The sequence below is a fragment of the Ovis aries genome, chromosome 1, assembly GCF_016772045.2.
Source record: "Ovis aries strain OAR_USU_Benz2616 breed Rambouillet chromosome 1, ARS-UI_Ramb_v3.0, whole genome shotgun sequence".
NCBI classification, from domain to species: Eukaryota; Metazoa; Chordata; class Mammalia; order Artiodactyla; family Bovidae; genus Ovis; species Ovis aries.
Window position 1 is genome coordinate 100,886,624 of NC_056054.1, and position 14,933 is coordinate 100,901,556.

General features: G+C 39.5%; 1 protein-coding gene and 1 non-coding gene across 9 annotated transcripts in view; one reads left to right on the top strand and one right to left on the bottom strand.

The window, feature by feature from the left end:
* Positions 1–650: 650 nt before the first annotated feature.
* SETDB1 (SET domain bifurcated histone lysine methyltransferase 1) overlaps positions 651–14,933 on the top strand; it is a 29,604-nt gene continuing 15,321 nt past the window's right edge. For 4 of the 8 annotated variants that reach the window (XM_027974503.3, XM_060413988.1, XM_060413991.1 and 1 more), the window contains exons 1-7: positions 651–906; positions 1,807–2,077; positions 2,959–3,110; positions 12,311–12,345; positions 12,787–12,886; positions 13,849–13,974; positions 14,142–14,343. In XM_027974503.3, coding sequence (XP_027830304.1) covers positions 1,818–2,077; positions 2,959–3,110; positions 12,311–12,345; positions 12,787–12,886; positions 13,849–13,974; positions 14,142–14,343 — 875 coding nt within the window. In that variant the 5' untranslated portion in view covers positions 651–906; positions 1,807–1,817. The remainder of the gene's footprint in view (positions 907–1,806; positions 2,078–2,958; positions 3,111–12,310; positions 12,346–12,786; positions 12,887–13,848; positions 13,975–14,141; positions 14,344–14,933) is intronic. The other 4 variants (XM_027974506.3, XM_042251914.2, XM_042251916.2 and 1 more) reach the window with 1 other exon arrangement.
* Positions 6,073–6,145, bottom strand: TRNAG-CCC (transfer RNA glycine (anticodon CCC)). The gene has a single exon. It is a non-coding gene; the product is annotated as a tRNA-Gly (tRNA).

The window sequence follows — 14,933 nt, forward strand, 5'->3', positions numbered from 1 at the left end:
CACATGTTAAGTGAAAACAGAAACAAAAAATCCATGTTTGATCTTATACACACAAGCCTAGAAAACTAAGTTGATTTACCTCAAAGGAGCAGGGGTGGTTAAGCGATGGGTGTGGAGAAGCTATTTTCGTGTTTTTCATATTACACCTTCCACCTGATGCAAAGAACTGACATTGGAAAAGACCGATACTGGGAAAGATTGAAGGCAGGAGGAGAAGGGTACGACAGAGGCTGAGATGCGGCATCACCCACTCGATGGACATGAGTTTGAGCACGCTCCGGGAGTTGGTGATGGACGGGGAAGCCTGTCGTGCTGCAGTCCATAGGGTCGCAAAGTCGGACACGACTGAGCGACTGAACGGAACTCGACTTATTACAATTTGTACGATTTGTGTAACACAACAAACTCAAGTACAAAGGAGAATTCTAAACCTTAGTGATTGCCGACTGAGCCTCCGCACAACAAACTTAGTACTACTACCACCAGTTGTGGGGTGGTAGACGAGGCGGAGCCTTTCTGTAATGTATCTAAGCCACGCCCACTTTACCCGCCAATCGTTTCTCACGTGTGCCCTGGAAGGATTTTCCTTGACGCATGCGTACGCCCCAGAGTTTCCCAGCCTTCTAGGGGCGCCCTGCGGCTTTGGGTTTGACCCCATCAGGCTACCGTCGCAGCGACCGGAACGGCACCTCTGGCTTGCTTCCGGCGTCTTTTTTTTTTTTTTTTTTTCCCTCGCTTCCCCTTCCCTCCCTCACACTTCTTCCCCTCCCCCTGCTCCCTTTTCTGTTTGGTTTCGTTCTTTCCTACCGAGGCCGACCCCTGCGTCGTGAGTCTGGGGTCTGGCTGGTGAGAAAGAGCCATCTTTACCTAGAAACAGGGGAGGTGTGGGAAGTACTGTTAATTGAGGTATTTGGAGACCAAGGGCTTGTATGGAATGTTTTGTTTGTTATAAGAGGTCGGGCGAGGGTGGTCGGGCGAGGTCTTTCCCGGAGACTAGCGGGGGACGGTGTTGAACTGGATTTGCGGGTGGGTGGGACGCACCCCTAAAATGGGTAGCGCGGGGGTGGGGCGGCGTGTGGGCTAAAGAGAAATGGAGGCAGTGAGAACTGGCACTGGGTTCGCAGGGCATTCTGGCTTCAGTTTTGCTTTAACCGTTTGATCGAAGAAGCAGTTAACACCAGTGTGTGTTGTATGTGCCAGTATTTGAATTGTCGATTTAGGTAGCTACCTTTTATTCCCACATTATTTTATTTCATTTTACTTTGGGAAGACCTTTTCTCCTGCAAGCTTTTGTGTACTTAAGTGTCTTTCAACGTGAAAGCAAAGTGATGAAAGGAGAAAAGTAATTAAAGAGAAAACAGCGAATTAGGGAGCTGTAAACCAAACCTTACCCTCCAGGTGGGGATATTTGCTCAAATTAGCATAGCATGCAAAGATTTATCTCATTAGTCAAGGAACACAGGTCACAGAAATATCTACCTCAATAAATTGCTTCTTTTCAGTTTCCTAAAACATTATTTTTGGTAGCTCCTTGTTGCATGATATATGTCCTCCATGCCCTGTCAAACTTTCGTTTTATTCAGGCCTATAGTCTACAGCTTATAGGAGATGAGAACTCTACAAAATTTCAGCTTCAGATACTGGAGAACTGGGGGATTGGTGGAGGGGTGGACATGGAATCAAACCTAACTACATATATCTGAGTAACAAGTTGCTGAGTAGGAATGAGTTTTATTAGGGGACTGAAATTCTCTTTTGTGGTTATGATCAACTCCAAAAGTAATTTTAGTTTCCTGCTCCATGTAGAGGACAGCAATATGTCCTCCCTCCCTGGGTGCATTGGTTTGGCAGCAGCAACAGCAGCAGTGGAGTCTGAAGAAATTGCAGAGCTGCAACAGTCGGTGGTTGAGGAGCTGGGTATCTCAATGGAGGAGCTTCGACAGTTCATTGATGAAGAACTGGAAAAGATGGACTGTGTACAGCAGCGCAAGAAGCAACTAGCAGAGTTGGAGACTTGGGTAATACAGAAGGAATCTGAGGTGGCCCATGTTGACCAACTCTTTGATGATGCATCCAGGTAAGAACCACATAGGAAATAGTAAATCTGCCTATTGGCAGACATTTTGAAAATAGTATAGTTGTTATGACATTGTACTTTAGAAGGTACAGACATGTAGAACCTTGCTCTTCCTCAAAGGTTAAGGGCCAAAATCTAACTGCACAGTCATCATATAATATTCATCTATCAGCGGTTAATATATGATCAGCAGTGAAAGTGAAAAAGTGAAAGTCACACAGTCATGTCCGACTCTTTGTGATCCCATAGACTGTAGCCCACCAGGTTCCTCCGTCCATGGAATTCTCCAGGCAAGAGTACTGGAGTGGGTTGCCATTTCCTTCTCCAGGGGATCTTCCCGACCCAGGGATCAAACCTCGGTCTCCTGCATTGCAGGCGGGTTCTTTACCATCTGAGCTACTGATCAGCAGTAGGGGAGTCCAAGTCTTGAGTCCCTTCCGCTTCTTTATCCTACACTCTACTTCAGAACAGTTGTTTTGTTTTCTTACTAGAATCATCTAGGGAGTGCATATTGTGAAGATTTGCTGTTTTATGTAACTGTGAAGCCTTAACAAGTTCCTCGAACCTTATTTCTACTCTAAACCCCCAAAAGAGTGGTTTCTTTTGCCCTACTTGTCACTTAGAATGTATTTTCAAATAACAAAAGGTAAATAATGAAGTTGAAAGGACCATGCTTTGAACTTACTTTGGATTTTTCAAGAAACCACAATTTAAATATTTTTCTATGGGATAAGCCTCTTAAATTCAAAACAGAGACACTTTGGAATATGGTCTGTTTAAATAGAAGTCATTATATAGTTAAATATATATAAATAAATTCTAATGGCTTTTCCCCCTGCTTCTGCTGGCTTTGACCTTTTCTACATGTGTTCCAATATTAGGGCAGTGACTAACTGTGAGTCTTTGGTGAAGGACTTTTATTCCAAACTGGGACTACAGTACCGGGACAGCAGCTCTGAAGATGAAGCTTCCCGGCCTACAGAAATAATTGAGATTCCTGATGAAGACGATGATGTCCTCAGTATTGATTCAGGTAAGAGATGAGGCTATGGACTGGAAAGTCTCAGGATTGAAACTGAAATGGGAAGATGAGCAGATAGAAGATAAGAGAGGAGAAAAACCATTCTCACTAACTTCATATTCCTAACTGTTGGACTTGTCTGTTACAGAAAAAAAAAAAAAGATTGTTAGTGTCATGGATCTTCCCTGCCTGCTACTTCCTGATTGAATTATTCTCCTTTCCCCATTCTGTATAATCTATTTTCTAAATTTCCTTGCTTTTTTTAGTAGATGGCATTTAACGTGTGGGCATATATATATATTTCTCATAGCAGATTATTTGGTTTTGTCTATTCTTTAACAATTTTTAAGGTATAATTTACATACTATAAAATTCACCCACTTTAAGTGTACAGGTTGAGTTGTAGTGAAAAATTTTATAGTATGGCAGTCTTCAACCCAATCCAGTTTTAGAACTCTTGCATCACCCCAGAAAGTGCCCTCATGCATGTTTGTCATTAGTCTGTATTATCACCCCCAGGCAACCACTGATCTGCTTGCTTTCTCTGTGAAGTTTTTGCCTATTCTAGAAATTTACTATTAACTAGGGTCACAGTATGTCATCTATTATGTCTACCTTCTGTCATTTAACATGTGTTTGAGGTTCATCCGTGTTGCATTTATCAGTAGTTTGTTCCTTTTTTGTTGAATAACATTCCATTGTATGGATAGCCACATGTTTTTATCCATTCCTCCGTTGATAAACATTTGGGTTGTTTCCAGCTTGGGGCGATTACAAATAATGTTGCTATGACCATTTGTGTAGAAGTTTTAATGTCCATGTTTTGTTTCATGTCTCTTGGATATTCCACCCAAGAGTAGAATTGCTAGGTCTTAAGGTAAATGTATGAGTTTTGAAGAAACTGCTGTTGTGTTTTCCAGTTTTACATTCCTGCTAGCAAAGTATGGGAGACATCCTTGTCAGTGATGGGTATTGTCAGCCATCTAGTCATTCTAGTGGGTGCATGACAGTATCATTCTGTGCGGGATCTTGGGCCACAGCAGTGAAAGCCCAGAATCCTAACCATTAGACCACTGGGGGACTCATTTGCATTGTGATTGTAGTTTGTATGTGTCTAAAGACATCAGGCTTCTTTTTCACATACTTATTTGCCATTTATGTATGTATTTTAGGCAACTATCTGTTCAGATAATTTTGCCTTTTTGAAAAAATTGGTTGTCTTTTTACTGTTGACTTTTCTAAGTCAATATATATAAGTCTTCTGACTTATTGTACTTTAGGTACTATTCATTTATTAGTTCTGTTTTATAAACATTTTCTCCCAGATGTGCCCTCTTCATTTTCTTAATGATGTCTTTTGAAGAATAAAAATTCTTAAAGTAAGGATTGAGGGTAAGTTGGTTGATTTGTTTCGCTTAACAGCTATCTAGTTGTTCCACCACCACTTGTTGAAAAGAGTGTCCTTTCAGGATGCTTGTTGAAAGTCAGCTGGCCATATATTTGAGAGTCACATTTCCCTGGTGGCTACGATGGTAAAGCGTCTGCCTACAATGCGGGAGACCTGGGTTCAATCCCTGGATTGGGAAGATCTCCTGGAGAAGAAAATGGCAACCCCCTCCAGTATTCTTGCTTGGAAAATCCCATGGACGCAGGAGCCTGTTAGGCTATAGTCTATGGGGTCGCAAAGAGTCGGACATGACTGAGCAACTTCACTTCACTTGATCTAAATGTTTATTTTTTACCAGCACCACACTGTCTTAATTACTATAGCTTGACAGTAAGTATTAAGATCATTTTGTGAAAATCCTCCAAATTCATTTGTATTTCATATATAGTCCAAATAAATTTTCGCATCAGCTTATCAATTTCCTGAAAGTTTTTTGTGGCTCCCTTAGAACTTTCTATATATTAGATCATGCTGTCTGCAAATAGTCATTGTACTTCTTCCTTTCTAACCTAGATGTCTTTTTTCCCCCCTTGTTTTATTATGCTTGCTAGAACCTTCATTGTGGTGTTGAAAAACAGTTTTGAGAGCAGACATCCTTTCCTTATTCCTGAGTTTGGCAGGAAAACATTTTATTAACATTAATTATGGTATAAATTGTAGGTATCTTTTATCAGATTGATGGAAGTTGCTTCTATTCCTGGTTTCCTGAGAGCTTTTATCATAACTGGATTCAATTTTAGATTTTGTTAGCTCCTTTTTCTGTAATGTCCTCAGATGACCATATGGCTTTTATCATTTATCCTATTAATAGAATGTATTACAATAATTATTTTTTGGATATTAAACCAGTCTTTTGTTTCTGGAATAAATCTCTCATCCTTGCCCCCTCCCCCACTTTGTCTTAGTGTATAATCCTTTTTATATGTTGTTGTATTGGATTTGCAAATGTTTTAACAACTTTTGCACATACGTTCGAGGGCTGTTGGTAGTTTTGTAGTGATGTCTTTGGCTATAGCATCAAGATAATACAAGCCTTACAAGATGAGTTGGGAGGTGTTCCTTCCTCTGAGTTGTGTGGGATGGTATTATTTCTTCCTTAAATGTTTGATAAATTCAGCAATGAGACCATCTTGGCTTGGACTTTTCTTTGTGGAAAGCTTTTTTATAAATAAGCTTTTTAATTTGAAATCACTTTAGATTTGTGGGAAAGTTGCAACGGTAATAGTCAGTTCCTGCATACCTTTCACCAGTGTCTTCTCATATTATGTTACCATGCTAGATATTGGTCAAAACTGAGAAACAAACATTGGTACTTTCTTTTCATCTAAACTCCAGACTTTATTCCATTTCTGGTTTTTCTGTTCCAAGATCCAGTTTAGCATATCAAATTGTAATTTATTGTGGGAAGGCTTTTAATTACTAATACATTATCTTTTTTTTAATATACTTATTTTTGTCTATTTATTTGGCTGCTCTGGGTCTTAGTTGCAGCACATGGGATTTTTAGTTGCTGCATGTGGGATCTAGTTCCCTGACCAGGGATCGAACCTGGGCCCCCTACATTGGGAGCTCAGAGTCTTTACCACTGGACCACCAGGGAAGCCCTCCATTTTCTTTACCTGATATATTTATTTAAGTTTTCTGTTCCTTCTCAAGTTGGTTTTGTTCATTTGTGTCTTTCTAGGAATTTGTTCACTTTATCAAAGTTGTCTAAATTATTGTCATAATGTTATTCATAGTATTCCCTTATGATCCTTTTTAATTTCTGTAGTTCTGTAGTGATGTCTCTTTCATTCCTGGTATGGTTTTTTGGATCTCGTCTTTTTGTTTCTTGGTTAATCTAGCTTACTGGTTTAATCAATTTTTGTTCTTTTATAAGGAACCAGTATTGGGAGTTCATTGATTTATTTTTGCTACTCTTTTTCTGTTACCTGTTTCATCGATTTCTACTCTGATCTTTATTATTTTCTTCCTTCCAGTTTTCTTGAGTTTGGTTTGCTTTTCTTTTTTTAGATTCTTTCCTTTTTTTAATATTTATGTATTTATTTTGGCTGCTCCAGGTTTTAGTTGCAGCACGCAGGATGTTTGATCTTTGTTGTGGCATGAGACTCTTAGTTGTGGCCTGTGGGATCTAGTTCCCTCACCAGAGAGCAACCCAGGCCCCTGCATTGAGTTCAGAGTCTTAGCCACCAGACCACCAGGGAAGTCCCTCCTTAAAGTTGAAGCTGAGACTATTGACTCTAGACCTTTCTTCCTTCCTGGTATGAACATTTAAAGCTATAAATTTCCCTCTAAGCATTGCTTTGCTGCATCTCATAAGTTTTTTTATGTTGAGTTTTAATTTTCATGTACCTCATAAATTTTAATTTTGTGATTTTTTTTTTTCTTTGACCTTGGGTTAATCAGGCATACTTGTCTCCTCTTTGCATGTGTGTATTTTAATAGTCACCCAAGAATGTGTAGAGAGTTTACCTAAAGCCTGAGTGTGGCTCTCTCATTTTCAGAATTTCTTGTTAAATCCCTGACTGGTTGGTTGTTCACTCTAAGCAAGAGCTACAACCTCAGAGTAGCAAAGCTACTTGTTAGTGCTAGCACCTTGATGGTAAAGGTACAGTTTTTGCCCACCATGCTGGCAGTGGAACAGCGGTGGGAGCTGCCCCAGGAAAGAGATCCATAGACTCCCACTTTTGTTACCATAAGGTTTAGCAGTTTTTCAGATATAAATACTTATCAATCTGTTGTTTGCCTTTGGACAGTTTCCAGCATCCTGAATTTTTTTTTTTTTTTTTTGGCCTTTTTGTCCAGTTTTATGTTTGTTTTCTGCATAGGGGGATTGTCCAGTCTTGTCTCATCATTATCACCAGAAGTGCTATAGTTTTGCCTATATTTGAACTAGGTAAATGGAGTCTTAGACACTGCAGGCATTCTTCGGTGACTTCATCAGTATCATGCTGATGTGTAGTGCTTGGTACAGTTAGTTGCTGCTGCAGTATGGTGCTCCATTATGTGAATATGCCAGTTTATCTATCGCCTAACAACTGACATTTCATTTGTTTTTAGTTTTTTTTGCAATTATAAGTAATGCTGTAAATATTCTTGTACATGATCCTTGATGCACACGTGCAAGAATCTTTTTAGGATATCGTAGGATACTGTAAGAGTGGAGTTGCTGGTTCTTCAGATATGGAATTTTCAACCTTGCTGGATAATTAATGACCAAAAAGCTTTCCAAAGTGGTTGTCCCAATTTATATTTATACCACCAGTGAATGCAAGTGGCCCATGTTCCACATCCTTGACAACACATGGTATTGTCATTTTAAATTTTGATTTCTCTGTTTACTAATGGACTTGAGAATCTTTTCATGTGTGAGTTATCTATAGTTTTTCTTTGAAATGTCTGTTCATGTCTCTTGCTCATTCACTCAACTGTATGTTTGGGGTTTTTTTTTTTAGTTGAGAGAGTCTTCTTGTTTTTCCTGTAATTATAATTACTAATCCTTTGCAGTTATAAAATGGACATATTACTCCAAGCTTATATTTTGTCTTTACTTTTTATGTTATTTGCTAATAAACAGAAGTTGTAACTTTTAACATTTTCTTTTATGGTCACTGCTTTTTATATCCTTACTGCCCTGAATCTACAAAGATCTTCTTTTACATTGCCTTTGAAAGTTTCATAGTTCTGCGTTTCACATTTAAGTTTTTAATCTAACTGAAATATATTTTTTGTGTAATATTTGAGGTGTTTTCTTTTTTTCATAATGTTCTTAAATAATTCTCCAGCACCATTATTGAAATGAGCCACCTCTTGCTGATTCGCATTGCTTCAGTCAGTTCAGTTCAGGCCCTCAGTCGTATCTGACTCTTTGCGACCCCCATGGACTGCAGCACTCCAGGCTTCTCTGTCCATCACCAACCTTTGGAGCTTACTCAAACTCATATCCATTGAGTTGGTGATGCCATCCAACCATCTCATCCTCTGTCATCCCCTTCTCCCACCTTCAGTCTTTCCCAGCCTCAGGGTCTTTTCGAATGAATCAGTTCTACCCGACAGGTGGGCAGAGTATTGGAGTTTCAGCTTTAGCATCAGTCTTTCCAGTGAATATTCAGGGCGGATTTCCTTTAGGATGGACTAGTTGGATCTCCTTGCTGTCCAAGAGTCTGTCAAGAGTCTTCTCCAACACCACAGTTCAAAAGCATCAATTCTTCTGTGCTCAGCTTTCTTTATAGTCCAACTCTTAACATCCATACATGTGAAAGTGAAGTGAAGTTGCTCAGTTGTGTCCGACTCTTTGCAACCCCATGGGCTGTAGCCTATCAGGCTTCTCTGTTCATGAGACTTTCCAGGCAAGGGTACTGGAGTGGATTGCCATTTACTGGAAAAACCATAGCTTTGACTAGAAGGACTTTTGTTGGCAAAGTAATGTCTCTGCTGTTCTATCATAAATTACTTATATATACATATATCTATGGGTTTGTTCCTGGATTTTCTGTTTCATTGGTGTGTCATTTCTTACTAAGTCAACTCTATACTGTCCATCACTGTGACTTTATAAGTTTTTCTGTTAACTCTAGTAACTTCACTTTCTCATTCTTCACAGATGTCTTGGTTCTTTTACACCTGTTTTCCTTATATTTGAGAGTTAGCTTTTCATGTTCCCCCATTTCCCACACACACCGATAAAAACCCCAGAGCTATAGACATATCAGTATCAGTTGACATTATCAGATTACCAATATAGAGATAGTTAATAATTTTCATAGTATTTAAATCTCCCATACAAAGATCATGTATTTAGTCCTTAACATTTTTCACTGAGGTTGATTCATTTTCTCCACAGAAAGCTTGCACTAACTTTTTTTAAAAACTACATTTCTAAATAGTTTTGCTAGTATTTAGACATGTGGTTGACTTTTGCATATAGATTTTTTTATCTGATGATCTCACTAAATTTTTATTTCATTTTTGGTCATTTACATTGCTTTCCATTTATTTATTTTTGCCACGTTTCCCTCCAAGTTTTATTGAGATATAGTTGATAATATGGTATTTAAGGTATAAGACTGATTTGATATATATGTTTATTGCAAAATGATTATCACCATTGCCTTCCATTTTTAAATGTTATAAATCTCTAAAACTTCACTATACAATACAGTAGCCACCATCCACATGTGGCTATTTAAATTATGTGAAATGTGAGGATTCCTGGTGGTCCCGTGTTTAGGATGCTGAGTTTTCACAGTGGAAAACCTGGGTTCAATCCCTGGTCAGGGAACTAAGATCCTGCAAACCACATGGCAGGGCCAAAAATTTTTAAATTATGTGAAATGTGAAGTCTAGTATTTCCCAGGATGTATGAGTAACTCTTAAAACTTAAGAATAAAAAGACAAATAGCCATTTAAAAATAGGCGAAATATTTGAATAGATACTTCTCCAAAGATGTGTAAATGACTAATAAGTATATGAAAAGATGTTTAACATCATTAGCTATTAAGGAAATGCAAGTCAAAACTACTTATTAGGATAGCTGTAAGAAAAAAGATAGTAATATAAGTTTTGGTAAGGATGTGGAGAAATTGGAACCCTCTAAAATTGCTGGTGAGAATGCAAAATGGTACAGCCACTTTGGACAAGTCTTTGAATTCACCAAAAGGTTAAACATTGAGTTACTTTATGGCCTGGCAGTTCTACTCCTAGCCATAATCCAAGAGAAATGACAACATATGCCCACATAAAAACTCATATAGGGACTTCCTGGTGGTCTAGCAGTTAAGAATCCTCCTGCAAATGAAAGGGACATGGGTTTGATCCCTAGTCCAGGAACTAAGATCCCACATGCCTTAGGGCAACCAAGCCTGTGTGCTGCACCCTGCTGAGCCTGCAACTACTGAAGCCTAAGCACCCTAGAGTCAGTGTTCCGCAACAAAAGAAGCCACCGCTATGAGAAGCCCATACACCACCACAGCTAGAGAGTAGTGCCCGCCCACTGCAGCTAGACAAGGAGAAAGCATGTGCATCACAATTAAAACCCAGCACAGCCAGAAATAGTTTTTAAATTATTTTTGGGAACTCATATACAAATGTGCCTATCAACGTTATTCATAACAGCCAAAAAGTGTAAATAACCCAAATGTCCATCAACTGATGAGTGGATAAATAAAATATAGTATAGCCATACAATGGAGTATTAATCATAAAAATGAAGTGCTAATAATGCTGCAACATTGATGAATCTCATGTGATGTACCACATATGATTCCACTTATGTGAAGTATGCAGAAAAGGCAAACCATAGAGACAGATAGTAGATTAGTAGTTGCTGGAGGTTGCAGGTGTGGTGGAATGGGGAATGACTGTTAATAGAAACCCCATACTTAGTGGGATTTCTTTTCAGGGTGATGAAAATGTTCTAGAATTAGATACTGGTGATGGTTGTACAACCTTGTGAATACACTAAAAACCACTGAATTAAACATTTTGAAGGGGTAAATTTGTTACGTAAATTACATCTGATTTTTTAAATTTTTTAGTCAAATTTAAAGGCTTCCATCAGAGAAGGCAGTGGCACCCCACTCCAGTACTCTTGCCTGGAAAATCCCATGGATGGAGGGGCCTGGTGGGCTGTGGTCCATGGGGTCGCTAAGGGTCAAACAACTGAGCAACTTCACTTTCAGTTTTCACTTTCATGCATTGGAGAAGGAAATGGCAACCCATTCCAGTGTTCTTGCCTGGAGAATCCCAGGGACGGGGGAGCCTGGTAGGTTGCCATCTATGGGGTCACACAGAGTCGGACACGACTGAAGAGACTTAGCAGCAGCAGCAGCAGCAGCAAAGGCTTCCATGATAGCTCAGTTGGTAAAGAATCTGCCTGCAATGCAAGAGACCATGGTTTGATTCCTGGATCGGGAAAATCCACTGGAAAAGGGATAGGCTACCCATTCCAGTATTCTTGGACTTCCCTTGTGGCTTAGCTGGTAAAGAGTCCACCTGCAATGCGGGAGACCTGGGTTCAATCCCTGGGTTGGCAAGATCCACTGAAGAAGGGAAAGGCTACCCCTTCAGTATTCTGGCCTAGAGAATTCAGTCCATGGGGTCACAAAGAGTTGGACATGACTGAGCAACTTTTACTTTACTTCGCTTCAGTAAAATTTAAAACTCATTTCGTGTGCTTAGTCGCTGAATTGTAACAGATTGGCCAGTGCAGAAACAGAATATGTCTATCATAGCAGGAATCGAACCATGGTCTCCTGCATTACAGGCAGATTCTTTACCAACTGAGCTATTACGGAAGCCTTTAAATTTGACTCAAAAATATAAAAAATCAGATGGTAATTTACATAACAAATTTACCCTTTTAAAATGTATAATTCAGTGGTTTTTAGTGTATTCACAAGGTTGTACAACCATCACCATTATCTATTGGACAGCACTACTCAAGAAACATTTTAACTTAATTCACTGGGCACATTTCATTTTTCAAATCATTCAGATGACCCATAAAAAAATTATTGTTATAAAAATTCAAGTATTTGAAAATCCCAGATCCCATAGACTGTCACCTGTACCAGTACTTTATCCCCAGGTAAGAATTGTTATCTGTTTGCTGTTTTATCTTTCTGAATGCTTTTCGTACTTTTACATAGATAGGTGTATCTGTAACTAGTTTATAGTTGTTATCAAGTGTTCCCATGATAGTTTGGTTCTTGATTTCTTGGAAATTCTTATGTATAAGTCTTTCACTCAATTTTTCTCATCTAGGTGATGCTGGGAACAGAACTCCAAAAGACCAGAAGGTAACTTGAAATGAGTAAGAGAAGGATGAGAGAGAAGAATATGAAGATAGAAGAAACTTTTGGCCTAACCGTTAAGTCAGTTCAGTCATCAAGATATAACCAGTCACCCTGAAGTCAGCCCCATGGGTTGCAGTTCTCTAATGAATGTTATAAGAATACAAAAGCTCCTTATAGATACATGCACTGAATGCTGTATGAATATAGAATTTGGCAGTGATAAGCTAGATTAATTAATCAAGGAAAGCTTCCTAAAGCTGATTTCTGAACCAGATTTGTAAGAAAGGGCAAGTTTTGCCTGATAGAGTAACTATAAGCTTCTAGAAGTAACTGTAAGCTTCTAAACATAACTCAGTCTGTTTCATTTTTTAAAAGACAAGTTGTTATTCTCAAGAAGCGGTGCTACTATTTTAAAACTTGTTTCTTTTGTCCCCTTCCTCACAGCTCCGTGAAGCTATGGCTGCCTTAAGAAAATCGGCTCAAGATGTCCAGAAGTTCATGGATGCTGTCAACAAGAAGAGTAGTTCCCAGGATCTTCACAAAGGTTAGAGTCAGGAGACATCTTGGTATAGGTGCAGGGGTGAAGTCCTACAGAGATTTCATGGATACTGTGTTTTAATGTTTCAGTGTCTTTCTCTACCTCTGTAGGATTCTTTTAATACCACTTGCTGTTTGCTTAAGTCTTTTTTTTTTTTGGCTGTATCACTCAGCTTGTGGGATCTTAGTACCCTGACCAGGGATCGAACCCAGGCCCACAGCACTGAAAGTGCGGAGTCCTAACCACTGGACCACTGGGGAAGTCTCTTGGCTTAAGTCGTTTGTCTGATGGCTTTCTACCATGTGATGGCTTTGTCCAAATAACTTTTTAGCTCCGTGCTCATGATATCTTCTTTCAGATGAAGGTTAAAGAAAACAGTAACTCAAACTGTAAAAAAGAGGTCTGAAGGAAGCTTTCTTTGTAGAATGCAGCTATTAAGAGATCCCTCCCAGGAAAATGATTTATAAAAGCTGTGCTGTGCTTAGTTGCTCAGTTGTGCCAGACTCTTTGCGATCCCATGGACTGTAGCCCGCCAGGTTCCTCTGTCCATGGGGATTCTTCAGGCAAGAATACTGGAGTGGGTTGCCATGCCCTCCTCCAGGGATCTTCCCAACCCAGGTATTAAACCCAGGTCTCCTGCATTGCAGGTGGATTCTTTATGGTCTGAGCCACCATGCTGCTTGGCATTTAATGAGTAATAGTTAATGTTGTTAATAAGGAGTCAGAAATATTTGGTTACAGTGAGATGGTCTTGAGTTACATGTGAATTTCAATTCATATTTTTCCTGTTAGCATAAAGAGCTGAGTCCACTGTGTCTTATATATCTGCCCTTGGCCAAGGGAGCAGGAAAATTGGTTAAGGATCAGTGATTACCCCATTTGTCCCAATAACCCAGTACCCTCTTTATTTTCCATTCTTTCCCCAATCTGTGCCATATCTCTTTAGAGCAACTTTGCTTTCTTCCTAGGAACCTTGAGCCAGATGCCTGGAGAACTGAGCAAAGATGGTGACTTGGTCGTCAGCATGCGCATCCTCGGCAAAAAAAGAACTAAGACGTGGCACAAAGGCACCCTTATTGCCATCCAGACGGTTGGTATGTTCAGGCTAGAGGGAGGGCTAATGCAAGAGCCTGCAGGCCACCATCACTGATCGTGTCTTTTCCCCAGAGCCTTTGGCTTTTGTCTCTCACATAGCAATCAGGATCCACACAGAAACTGATGGTTTCTAAAAATTTTTGTTTCTCTTTTCCGTTTGACTCAGGGTCAGGAAAGAAGTACAAGGTGAAATTTGACAACAAAGGAAAGAGTCTTCTGTCAGGAAACCACATTGCCTACGATTACCACCCTCCTGCTGACAAGTTGTATGTGGGCAGTCGAGTAGTGGCCAAATACAAAGATGGGAATCAGGTCTGGCTCTATGCTGGCATTGTAGCTGAGACACCAAACGTCAAAAACAAGCTCAGGTACCTAGACAGAAATTGTAAGGAGAGTGGAAGCCAGGAGCAGGTCATCTGCCCTGTTTAAGCCATAGTGCAGATCTCACAATTGGCTCTGATGTTCTTAGTCCTCAGTGGCTGGAAACTCCCTCTTTCCTTTGCCACAGAGTCATGTGGGTGGTTCTTTCTTGCTCCCTTCCCCCCTTTTTTTCCCTTTTCTCAAAGAGAAAATTTGGTCAGGGGAGAATAATCCAGATTGATTAATGGTTAGGGGAACAGAGAATTCATACAGAAGGAAGAAATGGAGACTAAATGTTTTTCAACAATGTGAGAGTCCAATAGTATAACAAGAATAAATCACTTTTGGGAAAGTGGGGATATGTTGGTTAGATTAAGAGAGAATTCTAATATTCTTTTCCATTGTGATTTATTACAGGATATTGAATATAGTTCCCTGTGCTATACAGTGGGACCTTATTGTTTATCCAGTCTATATATAATAGTTTGCATCTGCTAACCTAAGGGAGAATTCTTAACTCTTGGGGTGGAAAGAAAGAATAGTAGAAAGAAAACAGTACACTGGAACATGTTCCCTGGATTGTGTCTTGTTTGTGATC